Source organism: Plectropomus leopardus, chromosome 11, assembly GCF_026936395.1.
Source record: "Plectropomus leopardus strain MGB_pleo_1.0 chromosome 11, ASM2693639v1, whole genome shotgun sequence".
Classification (NCBI taxonomy): domain Eukaryota; kingdom Metazoa; phylum Chordata; class Actinopteri; order Perciformes; family Serranidae; genus Plectropomus; species Plectropomus leopardus.
The window spans coordinates 18,656,721-18,672,807 of NC_142186.1; the positions used below are offsets into that span (position 1 = coordinate 18,656,721).

Consider the following 16,087-nt stretch of genomic DNA (forward strand, 5'->3'; position numbering starts at 1 on the left):
AGTGGAGGGTACACACAGGTATATGGGGTATACCCACCACAGTATACCCACTGATCAGCCGAAAATAGTTAGAATATATAGGAGAGTACACCCACATCCTCCTCAGTAACATTGGTCTACCTAGTGGTACACCCACCTCAACTGCCACTTCACCACTGCTAGACAGTATTTGGGGCAAAAACATAAATATGGAGGATTTCACAGTATATTTGTCACTAAGAACATGGCAGACGTGAGAGAATATGTATGCCATCTATCAGCCCACACCCTGATAATTACAATTCAGTGTAAATCCACCCTAGTGATTATCATGCTGAATATGGGCTTTATTCCAAAACTTTGTTGTCAAATGTCTGATAATACTAAAAAGATCGGTTTAGTCAAAGCTGTTTTGTTTGGTACTGTGGTGCATTTGTGGAGTAGCTACAGTATAATTTTAGGACTAACAGGATTTTCTTGGCTCTGTTGAGTGTTGTGTCAACAGTGCAACACAGGAGGCTTTTCAGAGAGTGCTTGTGTGTGTTGGAACATGTATGGGGCTCAAGAGGGGCCACTGAGAGTTTCTGTAAAAATATCTGACGTGGCATGGATTGGAGTAAAGAGGATGCTGCAAATTCTGCCTCATATTTATAAACAGGTGAAGGACAAATCACAAACAGTGGAGCCTTTGTCCCTTAATTAATACTTGGTCAATTTCAGCATATGGACGACCTCTCTTTTTCTACTGTGTCAGCTATGATTACTAGGCTCAAAGGATTGTTTGTTGCCCAGTATGTTATTTTTACGGCTCCTGGGGTTTTTCGTTCCTATCACACCCAGGTCAGTAATTGCAGTCAAACGCAGGGAGACTCTGACGGAGAGGAATCAATAGAATCTGTGGAATGCAGCAGCACGAAAGTAAAAAAAAAAAAAACGTCTTTGTGCAAGACATATATTTAAAACAGCAGTGGAGCATTTCATGAGGTCACCTCTATGATAATTTCAGCTTTCCCCCAGTGCTGAGCTGAATCTTTGAATAAAGGTGCACTACCAATAATTTATTCAGTTAAAGTTTTTGTAGTGACCTGTGCAGCAAAAGAAAAAATATTCTTTTTAAACAACAAGTAAATAATGCAGGAAGTGGATAAATAGAAGTAGCAGAGCAGCTGCTGTGAGCAGCATATCGTGCGTGTGGCAGGTGTTGCCACTTCTTGCGTAGGTGGTTAGGCCTCTATAAATAATTCATGCGGTTTCGCATGTAAACAGGTAGATGTGGTTTTAGACCACAGATAAAGTTATGAACCATGTTTGCTCTTTCTTACATTTTACTTAGGCAGTTTTTGTTGAGAGCAGTTTGTTCCATATAGTTTAATATCTCAAGAACTAAAAGCATGAAATAACAAAAACATTAGAGTTTCACTTTTAGTGAATAAATAACATAATCAGTGTCCTGATATTACATAATTTCATCTGTCTGGTTGTTTTGCAGTCAGAGTGATTTGGACCATCTCATTAGCGACATGTTTTTTTAATGGCAGGTTGCTGCTCTTGTCTCCAGCCTCCTCCAGGCATCAGAGAGGCTGAAGGAAGCTGTTTTCACAACTCTCTTAGATTTCAGATCAGATATCAACATGAAATTTTAACAAAGGCAGCACTGGCAGATACTTTTAACTAAAACAATAACAGATGCCCGAACCCGTCCATACGGCCTTGATCATTCGCTTGGTTTGGCTGAATTATTCAAAATGTTCACCAACTTACACGATGGCAGCTCTGAGTAATATTTTCAATTTATCTTCACTCATTTTTACATTTGGACAAAGGGTCAGTGGTGAGCCAGTATTGACTTGCAAATGTCATTTTTTTACACTACATAAATCCTCTCAGCTAATACCTAATACCTAATACCTAATAATAGTTGTATACATTTGTAAAGACTGTGATTGCTATTACTTTGTTTTGAAAACTATTAAATGTATTTTTTTAAATTATCGATGTTCCTGACAGCCACTTGTCGACCATCATTGTCAGATTGTGACCAGAGCTACCTCTGTTCAAATTCTGCCAACAACAGTTTGTTTCAGTCTGCAAAGGATCAACTAAATTCAACCTCCGCTTGTTGACACAACAGTGGCAGTATCATATTTCACAGAGAGAGACAGTTTCATCTGAAGTGATTTAAAACTAGAACATTTATATATAATAATGTTGTGCACCACAAAATACAAGTCAGTCCAGAAACAGTCCAGGTGTCTAATTGGTTCACCCAACACATCACATCCCAGGTCAGCACCTCATACATCTGGGGTCAGAGATTCTAGACCAGAATACTCAGTTTGCCATGCTCAGGGGCCACTTTTGCTGAATGACAGGAGGCCAGGGGCCAGCTGATAAACAAACAGGAATGATATTTATCATCATGTATTGTAAATGAAATGCCTGTTTTCCACTTTTCTACATTTGCTGTCCTCACTCATCTTTGCCAAAAGGCAAAACCAGTTGCAGCACAACTCAGGTGTACGCAGGGGTGTTTCTAGGATTTTAGATGTCACCATAAAGTGCTTTTTAAAGTGTTCAAAGCTATATTTTTATTATTTATGTATTCACCAAAGTATAACAAATACATTTTCGTGTGGAAAAAATATATTTTCATTGTGCAGGCCACCAAGTACCCTATATGGCCAATGGAGCCGAAAGTTGAGCATCACTTTTGTAGACTGTGAACATTTCATGCAGCATTTGATAGATATCCAGTGCTGTTTTCTGAGGGTTATCTAGCATTGTAAGTCATTCAAGAGGCATGGCTCCCAGGATGATTAATATCTGTCTGTCAGTCAATACACCACTTTGATCCAGACAACTCAACAGCTGCTGGGTAGATTGCCATGAGATGAACCTTTGTGTTAGTGCTAAATAGTAAACATTAGCATGCTAACAGGATAAACTAAGATGTTGAACCTTGTAAATACAACCTGTTAACACTGTCACTGTGAGTGTGTTAGCATGCTCATTAAAGCAGCATATGGTTTAAGGCGCCACTGTGCCTAGGGACAGCCTCGCAGAGCGGCTAGCATGACTGTAGACTTTTAGCCTTGTTGGTATACAGTGACTGCTTTCATCACTTCATTGCATCTGCATTAGTATAAAGAAAAAATAATTAAAAACTTTAAGAACCACAATGTTCATGATGATTCAGTCAATAAAGTCAACCCAAAAATAAGTGGTGTTGTTGTTGTTATCATCTAGTGAAAATGTCACTCTGGGGTTATACGTTTCTTCTACTTAACAGTAAATGAGATCAGGCCAGCTTTAAAGATTTGAGGACATGACACTACATTTTAAAAACACACCGTGCAAATGTTGCCCTCAAAAATACACATGCAGTCAAACCACTAAAACACAAGCTTGTCAGCCATAGTTTGAGTCACTTTTTGTTGCTGTGACACTCTATCCTCTATGATAAACTGTGACAGGCAGAGAGTCATGCTGTGATTTCACCCATACTCCACTCCACAGTTTAGGTATGAAGTAAATCTCTCAAGATGTGGTACTCTTCTCAGTCGGACAGTTTATCTCTGTCTGTCCATAAATGGAAGGTAATGGAAGACGATGCCACGTCTAAATATATCTGCACTCGAAGGACTTAGAGATTGCTTATGGCAGTGCAGATGTTCTTTCCAGTTTTTGTGATATCTTGTTTTTAGGCCTATCTTTCCCCATTGTTATGAGGAAGGATTGGCATGCTTAAAATGACAAGGACCCTGTCAATGTCATCATCGTCTCCTCTGGGTCAACACCTCTGAATTATCGTGATGATTGAGGTAAAGATGCTGCTGATGTATCCTGGTAAGAGCAGTGGTTGGGTGGGTGATAAGCAGTGTAATCTTTAATTTCGAAAAGCAACAGCTGGATCGCTCTGTCACGCAGGTTGTTGCGCGTGATGTAGAGTAGAGCACATTTACCTTTTTCCCCATCCTTTTGTCAGTGAGCTAAGCTGTGACAACATTGTGCGTCCTAATGAGCTGGTGTTGAGTTATGAGGCTGTCAGGCTCACTCACACTGTGAAAAAAACAAAGGAGAGGCCCTCTGCCTCACTCGCAGGCATGAGAAAGAACTAGATTTAGAGAGAGAGGGTGGATGAGGATGTTTGAGGGAGGGAGCGCATCAAGGATGTGGTTGATTAACAGGATGCGTTTGTGAGAGTGCATGATTTAAAGCCTGCATGTCAGAGAGTAGAAGGCATGAATGAAAAGACGTCTTATGCTGCAGGAAGTTCTTAAGGAGGGACTCTATCTGTCTCTTCCTCATTATTACAATCATAACTCTGCAAGCATTTTCTCCAGGGGTGAATATGATGAGTAGAGAAGGCTTCACATTCCATTTCATCCCGATAAAAATGTAAGATCGCTGAGAGTGAAGACAGACGTGTGCGCTTTAAGTGTAGCAGCATGAGCCCGGTTTTTGGAGTGGGTCCTTCTGGCCATGGCAACCTTTTACCACGATGCCTTAAGCAGATCGGAGGCATATGTTGCCATCTGTGTGTCTCTTTCAGAGAAGGTGTGGCAGTAGGCTACACGCAGACTTGGGTTGGCAAACGTGCTTGGTCGAGAGATGTAATAAATAATAGATCTCGTGCTGGGATGAAGCCAGTTTTGTCTCTGTGTCAATTATCTGGGCTAATGGCTTGCTGGATACTGCCATGCTGACCTGTGATATTGCTGACTATTTTTTAAGAAAGAAAATCATATCGACTCAGCAGTGCCCTGGTTCTGCAGATGGATTTCAGAAGAGTACTTTGCCTTGCTCCCAGCTACACTTTTCAGATCTTTTTGGGGAAGGAGATAGGGCAGAACAGAAGTAATGTTCGGAGATGGTACTGCGCCTGATAACAGTGACAATCTTTCACAAGAGAGAAAGGAGAGACTTTCAGGACTGCAATTGCACTTGCAAAGTGTTCTGCTCACCAGGATAACTCTTCAAACTTAAACGTGTAAAACTCTGACTCAGACAGCAGGGACACTCCTGCTCATCAGCTGATGAAGGACCTTATCATCACATTAGATTTGAATGACACAACAATGCATTCAGATTTTGATTGCCTGTCTTCCTCTCTTAAGTGGTCCCCAATCAGAGCCCAGATACTGTTGTTGATGGTGTCATCCTCATTTCATGAAGATTGCATACTAAGAGTGAGACACCATTGATGAGAGCATGAAGAGAGTGCTCAAACATCTGCATTTAAAGAAATGAGTTTGCATGTTCATTCAGTGAAGTATTCAGTGTGCATTATGACTCATTTTCAAGTGCTCCAGCAAAGTTTCTGAAAATAAAAACTCAAAGTTGAATGTTAGTAAGTTTGAAATACCTTAAATTTTAATGCTGTAATATGATGTTTTGAGAAATACACTTAATAGTCTTCTTGCAGACAGTTACATGAGAACATTGATGCTTGCCACTCTCATGTCTATGGGATAAATATGGAGCTACAGCCAGTAGAAATGATATATAGTATTCGTAACTATGCTATTATTGGTGTAAAGTCACCTGAAACCAAGAATTATTGTGTTTTGGTTACCTTAGAGTGAGCTGATTATATGTAGGCTGCATATAAACAGGGCATGCCCCCAGGAAGTGCGCTGGGCTTTGAAGCCAATTTTAGTAGTGGCCAAATAGTGGAATTACAGCCCTGAGTGTATTATGTGATACCATTGGGCCCAAAAAGACTTTCTGAAAAGCATAGTAGTTGCACACATCCAAAAACCATGTAAGGCAGGTGCTGAACAAAAGAATAACAGTCAACAACACGAAAAAAATGGCACACTGTAGCTCCCTTAAGTGCAATTAACTCATATCCACAAGTGACATTTTGAGCTCACGCTCCTTTTCAGACTTAGTTTGATATGAAAAGGCACCATCTTTGAAAACATATATGAAAACATATATGATAAAATCCCACAAAATAATTTTTCATCGGGAAATGTCTATAAGTCACTGGATACTTTTTTTTTTGTGCAGCTGAATGATTTTGGTCTCATGCACCACTGAGCAACTTTCATAGGAATATCCAGGTCTCCTAATACATCCACACAGTGCACCACATGTTTTGGACATTAGCTTAGAACAGACAAATCAAACACTAGCTCTAGACTAGGCCATTCGAATTTTTGTGTTTTCATGTTGGCTGCCAGTTGCCAGCCTGCTAGTTCTCCTACACTCTTGGCAAACGGAAGAAGTTTCAGTTCTGCAACCTCACCACTGGATGTCAATAAATTCTTACACTGGACTTTTAAATATGACACAAAATCTTTTGCGTTTTATCAAGTTTATTTCTTTTCCCCAACAAAGTATGACAAAGTAAAGTAAAGAAAGTAAAGAAATATGAAACAATGAAAAGCAGGTATATTGACATATGAAATAAACAGCACTCTGTGTCACAAATTATTTCATTATGGCCAAAGTGGTAACCAGAGAATATTGTTTTCTGCTTATTTCTGATCCCACCCTATCCTTTGCTCCTTTAATGTCACGATTTCTCTTCCCCTCTCAAAAGAGAGTTGCTCTGCATTTCACATAATGAAATAACAAAGACTAAGTGGCATCATCCCAGCAGGGTAATGCACAAATGTAATACAATTACTAATACTGAAGTGGTAACTTTTAGACGCAGCAAATGAGAGTCCAGTGTGTCTCCTTTGGTGGGTAGCAGCTATCAGAAAATGTCCTTAATGACTGCATTGTTTCCAAAGCAAACAGGACAAATGTGTGTGCTGACACAAACTGATTTGGGTTTATCCAGAGGGATGGATGTCAGTGTTACAGGAAAGGTAAATGACTTGCCTCATCAGAGTTACCAGTTTGCTTTGTTGCTAGCTTTGTATTGAGAGGAATGATCTGTCAGAGAATCGCTGGTGGACTGTGGAGATAAGCTGGTTGCCATAACACCATGTTAGGTGTTTGGTGATTGCAGAGGTTATTTGTTTTGTCAAGTTTATACTGATTGTTGCAGAGCTGAACAGACCAGGGAGGAACTCCAAGCATTTTTGCCTTTCGCTGCAATTTTAAACCAACATTGATTTTCTTCAATTTAGATAATTTAGTTCCATCAAACCAGGCCGTCACACATCAAGGGAAATTAAATTAGATCTAATAAAAAATATTTTTTCATATAAAGTATGTCCTGCAGCTTTGTTCGCTTTATGCATAAACATTGGCTATTTTATAAACATATGCACTATAAACAGAGAAACTGCTTTCATGGTTTAGAAATGAAATATAATTCAACTCTCACAGTTTAGTTTTCCACATGAAATGTTATTTAAGACATTATGCAAATTTCTATGTTTTTAAAGGTTATCTAAATATCTTCTTATCAGCTGAGTAGAAGTCAATATTCTACCTATATTACCACGCCTACCTCCAGTGCAGCTTTACTTTCTCTCACTTGTCATTACTGGACACCAGCAGTACTGTGTCTTCTCTAAATTGAGTTAGTTAACTACTTTCACTTCATATTTATGAGTAGTGGGAGTGTGTTCAAGAGTACGTTCCAGCCCAACTTCTTTTTTGCAAGCGGGACTCTATTTCCTGAGAGCGCTGCACTGTGGGGGTTCAACCATGAGACGTTTATTCTGGTGAGTCACATCCTAATGATAACTGAGAGCCTGTTAGACTCCTCAGCCCTTTGGCAGACTCTGGAGACAGTGACAGGACAGAGGAACGTCTGTTACATGGACTGGACAATGTAATACAGGGTTTTCAGCTTCTGTCAATCTAGTTAGTGAAGTTTAAAAGGACATTAAGCCATCTATAACTTCAGCTTAGATCTAAAGCCATCACTGGATTTGTTGACAGTTGTATGAAATGCCTTAAAGTAACATAACCTGGCATACGAATTTTAAAATTCAAACATGTCAGCAGCTAATGATGTGTGTTTTGTCGGCACCTGCCAGATATTTTAAGTGAATTTTTGCAACAGGACAATTTACTCATTGTATATTTGAATTACATGATTTATTGTGGTGAGAACTTGTTGAAATGATTAGCTGATTGACGAAAAATTAGCTGGCAACTATTTTGAAAATAATATCTCAAGTATCAACTGGTTCTAGTTTCTCCATTGTGAGTATTCATAGCTTTCGTGATATACTGTTTCAGAATGCTAAACAGGCAACAATAAATTAAGATTTCACATGGTTTGTAGTGTATTGTTCACAATTTTCTGACATTTTATAGACCAAAAATAATAATCGCTGGTAGCAAGACAAATGGCATGGGATCCCCCATTTCTCTCTTTCATTTCGTGTCTGCTCTATAACTGCGTACTATCTAATAAAAGACAAAAAAACACCCCTAAAACATATTATCCCTGTCTCCTAGAAATTAAAACTGATTTGAAACAGCAAATACATTTGTAAAGAAATATAATGCAAATTACATTTTCCATTAATATATTGAAGAAATGCTGCTAATTAACTAATTTGGCAATTTTATTTATACCAAAATCACAATCTTTTCCTAACCTTAACCAAAGTGCTTTTGTTGCCTACATATGACGGAGGTTCCCATAGAACCCATTTTTTTATTTGGATATGACTATGCTGGTTTTCCATTTCCAAAATTCAACCTAACTTTGGAGCATTATTTAGCTCCCCTTTCTGGCATGGTTGGTACAACTTTGGTTGTCTAGTTTGGTATGAGACCAATATCATCACTCTAGTTTTAAACCTACCCCGGAACAGCAGAATATCAGCTGGCAGTTAACGCCATAAAAAAAGAATTAATGTGTTATGTACGGACCTTCTAAAAATGCGTTAATGCTGACAGCTCTACTCAAAATATCATCCAGGCAGTGATTATGTTGTCATAATGAAGTAATAAGAAAGCAGTTTAATTACATACAAATTTGATTTTGAGGAGACAGGGTTACTGCCATGCTCTGTGAGAGCTGCACTCGGGCGCAGTGGTGCTTTGAGCTAAATGCTAACATATGCATGGCAACATGTTCTCAGTGACATGACATGTTGATGTTTAGCAGGTAAAACATTTACCATAGTCAGCATCTTAGTTTTGTCTGTTAGCATGCTTACATATGATAATTGGCATAAACAAGTTTGACGTTGACAAGAATGTCATTAGTCTTGAAGGTATTTGGGCATAAATTAAAAATGTTGACCTGCAAGTGGCACTAGTTCAAAGTCAGGGGATCACGAAAGAAACAATTCATCCTAAATGAGACATGACTGTCTATATTAATTTTCATGGCAATAATCAAAATATTATGCTTAAAATACCAAATATTAACTTCATGGTGGCACTAAAGGAAAAGTCAGAGGATCACTAAAGCCACTCGGGTTCATCCTCTGTGAACCATAAATGTCTGTACAAAATTTCATGGGAATCCATCCAGTACATGTTTAGATATTTCAGTCTGGATCAACCAACCAGCATGCCAGCACTGCCATCCATAAAGCCCTAAAAAAGAATATGTGCTTGCTGTGGGGGGGGGGGCATTTTTTGCCTGTATTAGATAGGACAGGAGATTGCTAGCATGAAAGGGGGAGAGAGAGGGGATGACATTCAGCAAAGGACTGCAACCCGGAATCGAATCCACAGCCACTGCAGCAAGGACACTGCCTTCAAATATGGGGCACCTGCTTTATCCACTGAGCCACCTGAAGCCCTGCATGCTGTGATACTTTGACACTGCCTCCTCAGAGAGGTTGAACCTTTGTGGATGCTTTTTTTTTTCACTGTCAGGGGATCAGATGGAGGTTCTCCATTAAGATGACAATTCTGCTAATAACTGTTAAACAGTATAAGTTTAAAGCTCCTGCTAGTTACACATCTGCCTCCTCCAAGTGTCACGCTGGTTTCTCATTATAGAACAGATGTGGGTTCTATCCACCCACACTTTACTGGAATATTCAACAGATGTCTATCACCTCTCTGCACGTCTTGTTTAGCATATTATGTAAGAGACACTTTGAAAAGAACACCTGTGCGTATATATATATATATATGTTTCCTTAACAGACAGATTACAGGGTGTAGCATGGCCTGCAAACTATTGATTTACATGAGCTCTTATATTATACTACAAATAGACTGAGCTCCAGTTAGTCACTCAGAGAACTTACACTTAATGAGGAGATGTAGAAACGGGCTCTGTTGGTTATTTTTTGTCAATTAACCAGTTTGTTGTTTGGTCTATAAGATGTCAGAAAATGGTGTAAAATGTCAATCAGTGTTTCTCAAAGCCTAATAGGACATCCCAAATGTCTTGTTTCATTGATGGTATTATTTTTACTGTCATAGAGGAGGAAGGGTTTAGGATTTTGTTTTAACAATGGTGGAGGGACACAAAGGGGGGTGCTCTGCCAGAAAAATTTGAGCAACAAACACTTTATTTTTTTGCATTATGGTGATTTGCCCCATTTCTTTTTTTCATTTTCTGCATCAATTTATGCTGTAAATGTCTTTAAATTTGTCACAATAAAATTATTCTGCTACTTTCATGTTTAGTAAAGAAACCACAAAATATTCACTTTCTAAGAAGCTGGAATAAGCATATTTTTACTAAAACCAATTAATCAATTATCACATCAGTTGTGGATTATTTTAATACTTGGCAAGTCATTGATTAAACGTTGCAACTCTAATGTAAATTAATGCCACGTCCTTTAATATTTTAATACTTTAATATCTTCATAATTTTTTTTTTTGCTACCATTAGATTTTAAATAATTCATGGTGTAAAAAATAGAGAGGATACGGTTTATTCTGTGAAAATGATTTAGCCATTGTCCACTAAAAATTGCTTTACCAGTTACTCAAAGTAATGAATATGGATTTGACTTTTTCTTCTATGTTGCTATGACGTTTATCATGATGTGGATTTTGTCCATACTGGTATATATAGTTTTAATGAAACACATGAATCACAATCATTCTTTGTAAAGGTCAGCACCATTTTTATTACATAAGACTCCTCTATTCAAATACAGCAGTCAGCAGTTGGTGAGCAGCTCTATATTTCTATTGCTTTTTTGATTTTATGGCCACAAGCTTTGATAAAAGAAACAACTGTCTGCCTCTGTTGTATTACCTCTCCTGATCCCAAAACATTGCATTTGCTCATTTATATTTGGGTTCATGTGCACTACACATATGTCCATGTGTCTTTTTGTGTTCATGCGCTCATACATAAAAGGGAGGCCATCTTGATGACAGTAGAACTTTACCTCTGGCTCGTATTTATCTTTTGTCCTCAGTCACTGTCAGTGTTCATGCGATCCACTCTGTATGTTTGACCACTGGACAAACACACTCAGCACTCACTGCCTGTCGCTCTTTTCACCACGCTGTGGTCTCAAACATGGCTGTGCTGCTCATTAGCATGAGCCAAAACTACTTATGTGAGACTTGCACTGTCTTCATGTTAGACTACACTGTTTTCCTGTCATATTCTCTGTTTACTGGTGTTTTTTAGTCTGTAAACGAAGGTTACAACTGTCAGGAGGAGTAAAAATCCATACTAACAGTAACCCCAACCCCAGCAGCACCACTCCCCTGTAATCTAATACAATTTTATTGCAATCATTTACTGCATTTCTTCATTGCCATCACAGGCTGTGTATTCTTCAGTGAGAAAGGGTAATTACTGGAGCGGTGATGTCTAATACTGCCCTCACAGCAATGAAAGCCCCAGAAGTGGTGTTGTTGTGTCAGATGAGAGGGTGCCCTCAAGGGTGACGGTGTGATAGACCTACGCGTAGCTGGTGTGATCAGTGGAAAATGGATGAATAAATCATATGAGATGGAAAGGTAGGATTAGATAGATAGATAGATAGATAGATAGATTACTCATGACTGTCAATGTCTGTTCTGGTTCGTTTGAGCTAACAAAATGCACAATATGTGCTATATTGAGGGATTCCTTTTGTGTGTTCTGCCACTTTGATCCATTGTTGTGGCTGCCCTTTGGTGTCAGGCTCTGTCAGTGTTAACTGCAGCCTGCGGTCCACAGACAGAGCAGTGGTGTAAGTTTGGCTGAACCATGAAGGTTTCACATGACTGTGGATTTGTCTGTCCAACATGAGAGGCTGTGGCCATTATACAAAGCGTGCAGATACAGTGCAGGTAATGTGATTAACCTTGCTGCTGCCTCAAAGTGGTTGTCAACAAGCGGTGTGTGTGATTTAGTACGAGCTGCATAAACAGTCTGTATGATTATCTTATAGTTTTTAGTGGCAGAAAGAAAATGAAAAAAATATTTAAAAAAAAAAAACAGAAAAATCAACTTATTATGATCTTTTGGAGCTTTTGGAGTCTTCATTAAAAAAGATGGATTTTGCTCAGTTGTCATGGGAGATAGTGCCTCAGCATTGTACTATATTTTTACAAATTTATATGTACTTGTAGTAGAATGTGCCATGTGGTTTCTTGGACTGGCTAATTATTTGTTTCATTGGAACATTTTTCAACTTTCAGTGAAACTGACACAATACAGGGAATAATATGATCACATAAGGTCATGTTTTAACAAAATTCTGTAGTCCTACTCAATGTTTACATTTTTTGTTCTAGGGAAAGTATAATTAGAAAAAAAATAAATTCAAAACATCACTGAAGTTTGTCATTGAAGTCATTTGTTATATTTTACTGGTGCAAAAACAAATAAGTCAATTAGAGGAATGAGGAAGTTAATCAATAATAAAATTGAATACTGTTTTATGCTTTCTCAAGCAAATATTCACAACATTTGCCAAACATAACAGTTTCTCCAGTGTTAGAATTTGCTGTTTTTCTCTGTTTTATGTTGTAAATTTAACTCATTTGGGTTTCATTGTTTTAACAAAACAAGCAAACAGTAGATGTCACGTTGGGCTATGGTGGGCACTTCGACTTTCTAAATTTAATACATTACATTATTTATAAATTAATAGAAAAAAAGATGAATCTGTTATGAATATAAATTACAGTTAAATTATGTTATGCTGGATGCTGCATAGATATATTAATTTGGGGAAAATGTTCTTTTTAAATTCAAACAAAAGACCTAATGAATACTTGAGAATATATATTAGCCATAAAAAGGGGAAACAGATACTACTTTGATAAAAAGTTTTCAATTTCAGACTGTAGTATAATCATGGCATTGTCTGTTAGTTTAACAGATGGCTATTTAATGCAGCAATGATCTCAAACCTAATGGTCCACACACTCAGTACCTCTGTGCATCCCTAGTTAAGCTAAGCTAATGACATACTGCCTGTTCCCACGTGGACCAAGATGATTTACACATCGTGCCTGCTTGTTTATCAGCTTTCCATACTATGACAAAGTGCCGCTCGCAGTGCATTAGCAAAATGTGGCTCCCTGTGCTGACGTGGTAGACCGGGCGCATAATGTTAATTACTCCATGTGAAGTGTGGCAGTTGACTGAGGGTTGCCATTTCCTTAAGAGGCCTAGTTATTTTCACACTCTGTTGAAGTGACAATATTCATTTCACTGATTGTCTCACATCTCACTGCATCTTTACATGTGATGCTTGCCTTTTATTCCTTTGTCACTGAGCTGTGATTGAGGTCTGAAATGCTGAACCATGGGTTGAAATCCCACCTCAGAAAGAGCTGATGCATAGTGAGTGAGGCCACAACTTTGAAGACCTTGTTCTTAAATGTGTATTGTCAATATTATGCTACTTTATACTTCTACTCCTTTACAATTAAGAGGAAAACGCTATAGTTTCTACTCCTACATTTATTCTATGACTGTAGGCAGATAAAAGTTATACAATGCAGGAATTGTCAGTTATTGTCTGTAAACACAACTTTAAACTTGGGGCTTCCTTCCTACACTGCTTTTAAATATTGCAAGCTACTGTAGGCTACTCTTGGGGGAATATTAAATTTGTTATAATGAAAAAGCCAATACTTTAAAGGCTAACTAAGCGAACCACCTGCACGTACCTGACCACCAGAAAACAGGCCAACTCTGTGCTCCTCTTATTACTATCCTCTCCTTCAGTGCTTGTCAGGAACAGAGAAAGTAACAGCCAACTTCAAAATTCGCTTTCATTTTGGAACAAGTTTTGTCAACTAGGCATTTTGCCTAGCTATATTTATATTTTTCAGGCACCGTGTCCCCAATTTTTGTGGCTTCCCCTTTGATGTGTGCTGCTGGGACTATGTCTTCAAACACTGTTGTACATACATAGTACCTCTAGTTGATGCTTTAGATTCATATGATCCTTAAATGCTGACATCCATCACTGTCTGTAAGGGGTGAGATATTAATTATTCAAACCTGCGGTCTAAACTCTTATCACAGACCAATTTATGTCCTCCCGTCTTCTCTGTCAATTTCATTTGCTTATGTTGAGAACTCTTCTGTGCAGCTTTTTTCATTACGTCCCATATTTTGCTACGTCAAGATGGTAGAACTAATCGCTCCAAATAACCTAATGCATTTTTCAGTGAGACACAGCTAAAAGGCTTTTAAAGGGCTCGCCTCTTAAGAATCTTTGTCTCCACCCTCTCTCCTCCTGACCCCATCTCCACCCCATCTGCTCTTAGTAGAGGAATGTTCCTGGTACTCCAGCCTTAGCCTGCACTGGCCGGTCTGCAGTGAGATGTGCTCAGAGGAGCGCAGTTCAGCCATGTCGCAGAAGATATACTCCGTGTCACGCAGCAACAGCAGCTCCTCCTCCAAACTTGACAGCCGACAGGTAACACACAACAGCGATTACACTTGATAACTTTGAGCTATTAGCTTCTGAAGATTCTTATTTTTTCTGATTATACAGTTTGTGTATTGCAAAAAAAGCAACTGCCAGTCCTCAGGGAGCTCTCTGTGTCATGGGAAGAGAATGACCTGACAGTAAATGCCTTAACCGCATAAACTTCTGCTAATAGGCCCTGCAATTTTCTGAGAGAATTTTTGCATGGCTCTATTTGGCTCTGTGTAAGTGCAAGCCAGAGGAGACAGCCTCAACTGAGCTCCGCTTGCATCCTAAATCTTCAAAACAAGGACTAACCGCTGCCAAGATGAGAACGACTTTCTCCCTGCCTCAGTCTCAGACCTCTGCATTTTCTCCAAATTTAGAGTCTGTGTCTGTGTTAAGTCTCTGAATTTTTAAAATGCAAATTTGCAACAATTTCCTCAAAGGTATTGTTCTCACACACAAATTAGGGAAGATATTAGCAGCATGAACAGACTGTTGTTGCATTTGCCTCGTGTGTTTATATCTGCAGGCAGCACTCATTGATTCTTCATTACCCACAACAGCTTTTCTGTTTGGAAATGAAAGTAATAAAGTTTCACTCTGGTCCTGCCCACAGGACACACAGACACTAGTGGTCCATCACTTTAGAGTCACAACAAAAACAGAGGCTGAAAAAGGGTTTTAATTCACAGAGCACCTCTGGACAAACAAACAAACAAAGAAATAAATATTTACACAAAATGGCTGTTTCAAAACTCATAAAACATAACACTCACAGTAAAGGAATATAAAGTAAATATGAAGAAACCATTAGCATAGCTTAGCATAAAGACTGGGGACAGGGGGAAACAACCCTGAAGCTTATCTTGATCCATTTTACATAGTTTATTCCATTTGTACAAAAAGTTGTGCTGGACTACTTCTTGGCTCAATGGAGTAACTTACTGGAACCCATAACACCCTCTTAACCACAAATCGTCATTTATACATTTTTTTTTGTAATTTGTTTTCTTGAGTTTGTGCTATGTTTCTACACAGAGCGGTCTTGAAGACGCAGCAGGGCATACACTATCTTAGACAACTTTGGAAACATTTTTTATTTACAGTTTTCTCCTGCTGAGAGCCATCCCTGTAACCAGACATGTCTTCTTGTCAGTTATGTCTCTACTTTGTTTCTGAAAGTGTCCCTCGACCTTGAAGAAAAATGCCCGGGCAGTGTGTGACAATGACTCACAGTGTGACTGTGTCAGTGGGAACCGTGACGAGCGCTCAGGGACAGTGACAGAACAACCCACAAGCCACGCCCCCCCCCCAGCCTCCTACAGAAATGAGTTTATTTTAGACGGCCTCACCTCCAGCAGTCAGCCTCTCTGACTGATACA

At 38.8% G+C, this 16,087-nt stretch overlaps 1 protein-coding gene across 8 annotated transcripts in view; it reads left to right on the forward strand.

Annotated features, from left to right (window-relative positions):
- Nucleotides 1–16,087, forward strand: part of osbpl3b (oxysterol binding protein-like 3b) — a 36,920-nt gene that overhangs the window by 829 nt on the left and 20,004 nt on the right. For 7 of the 8 annotated variants that reach the window (XM_042489206.2, XM_088084174.1, XM_042489205.2 and 4 more), the window contains exon 2: nt 14,557–14,708. In XM_042489206.2, coding sequence (XP_042345140.1) covers nt 14,613–14,708 — 96 coding nt within the window. In that variant the 5' untranslated portion in view covers nt 14,557–14,612. The remainder of the gene's footprint in view (nt 1–14,556; nt 14,709–16,087) is intronic. The other variant, XM_088084173.1, reaches the window with a different exon arrangement.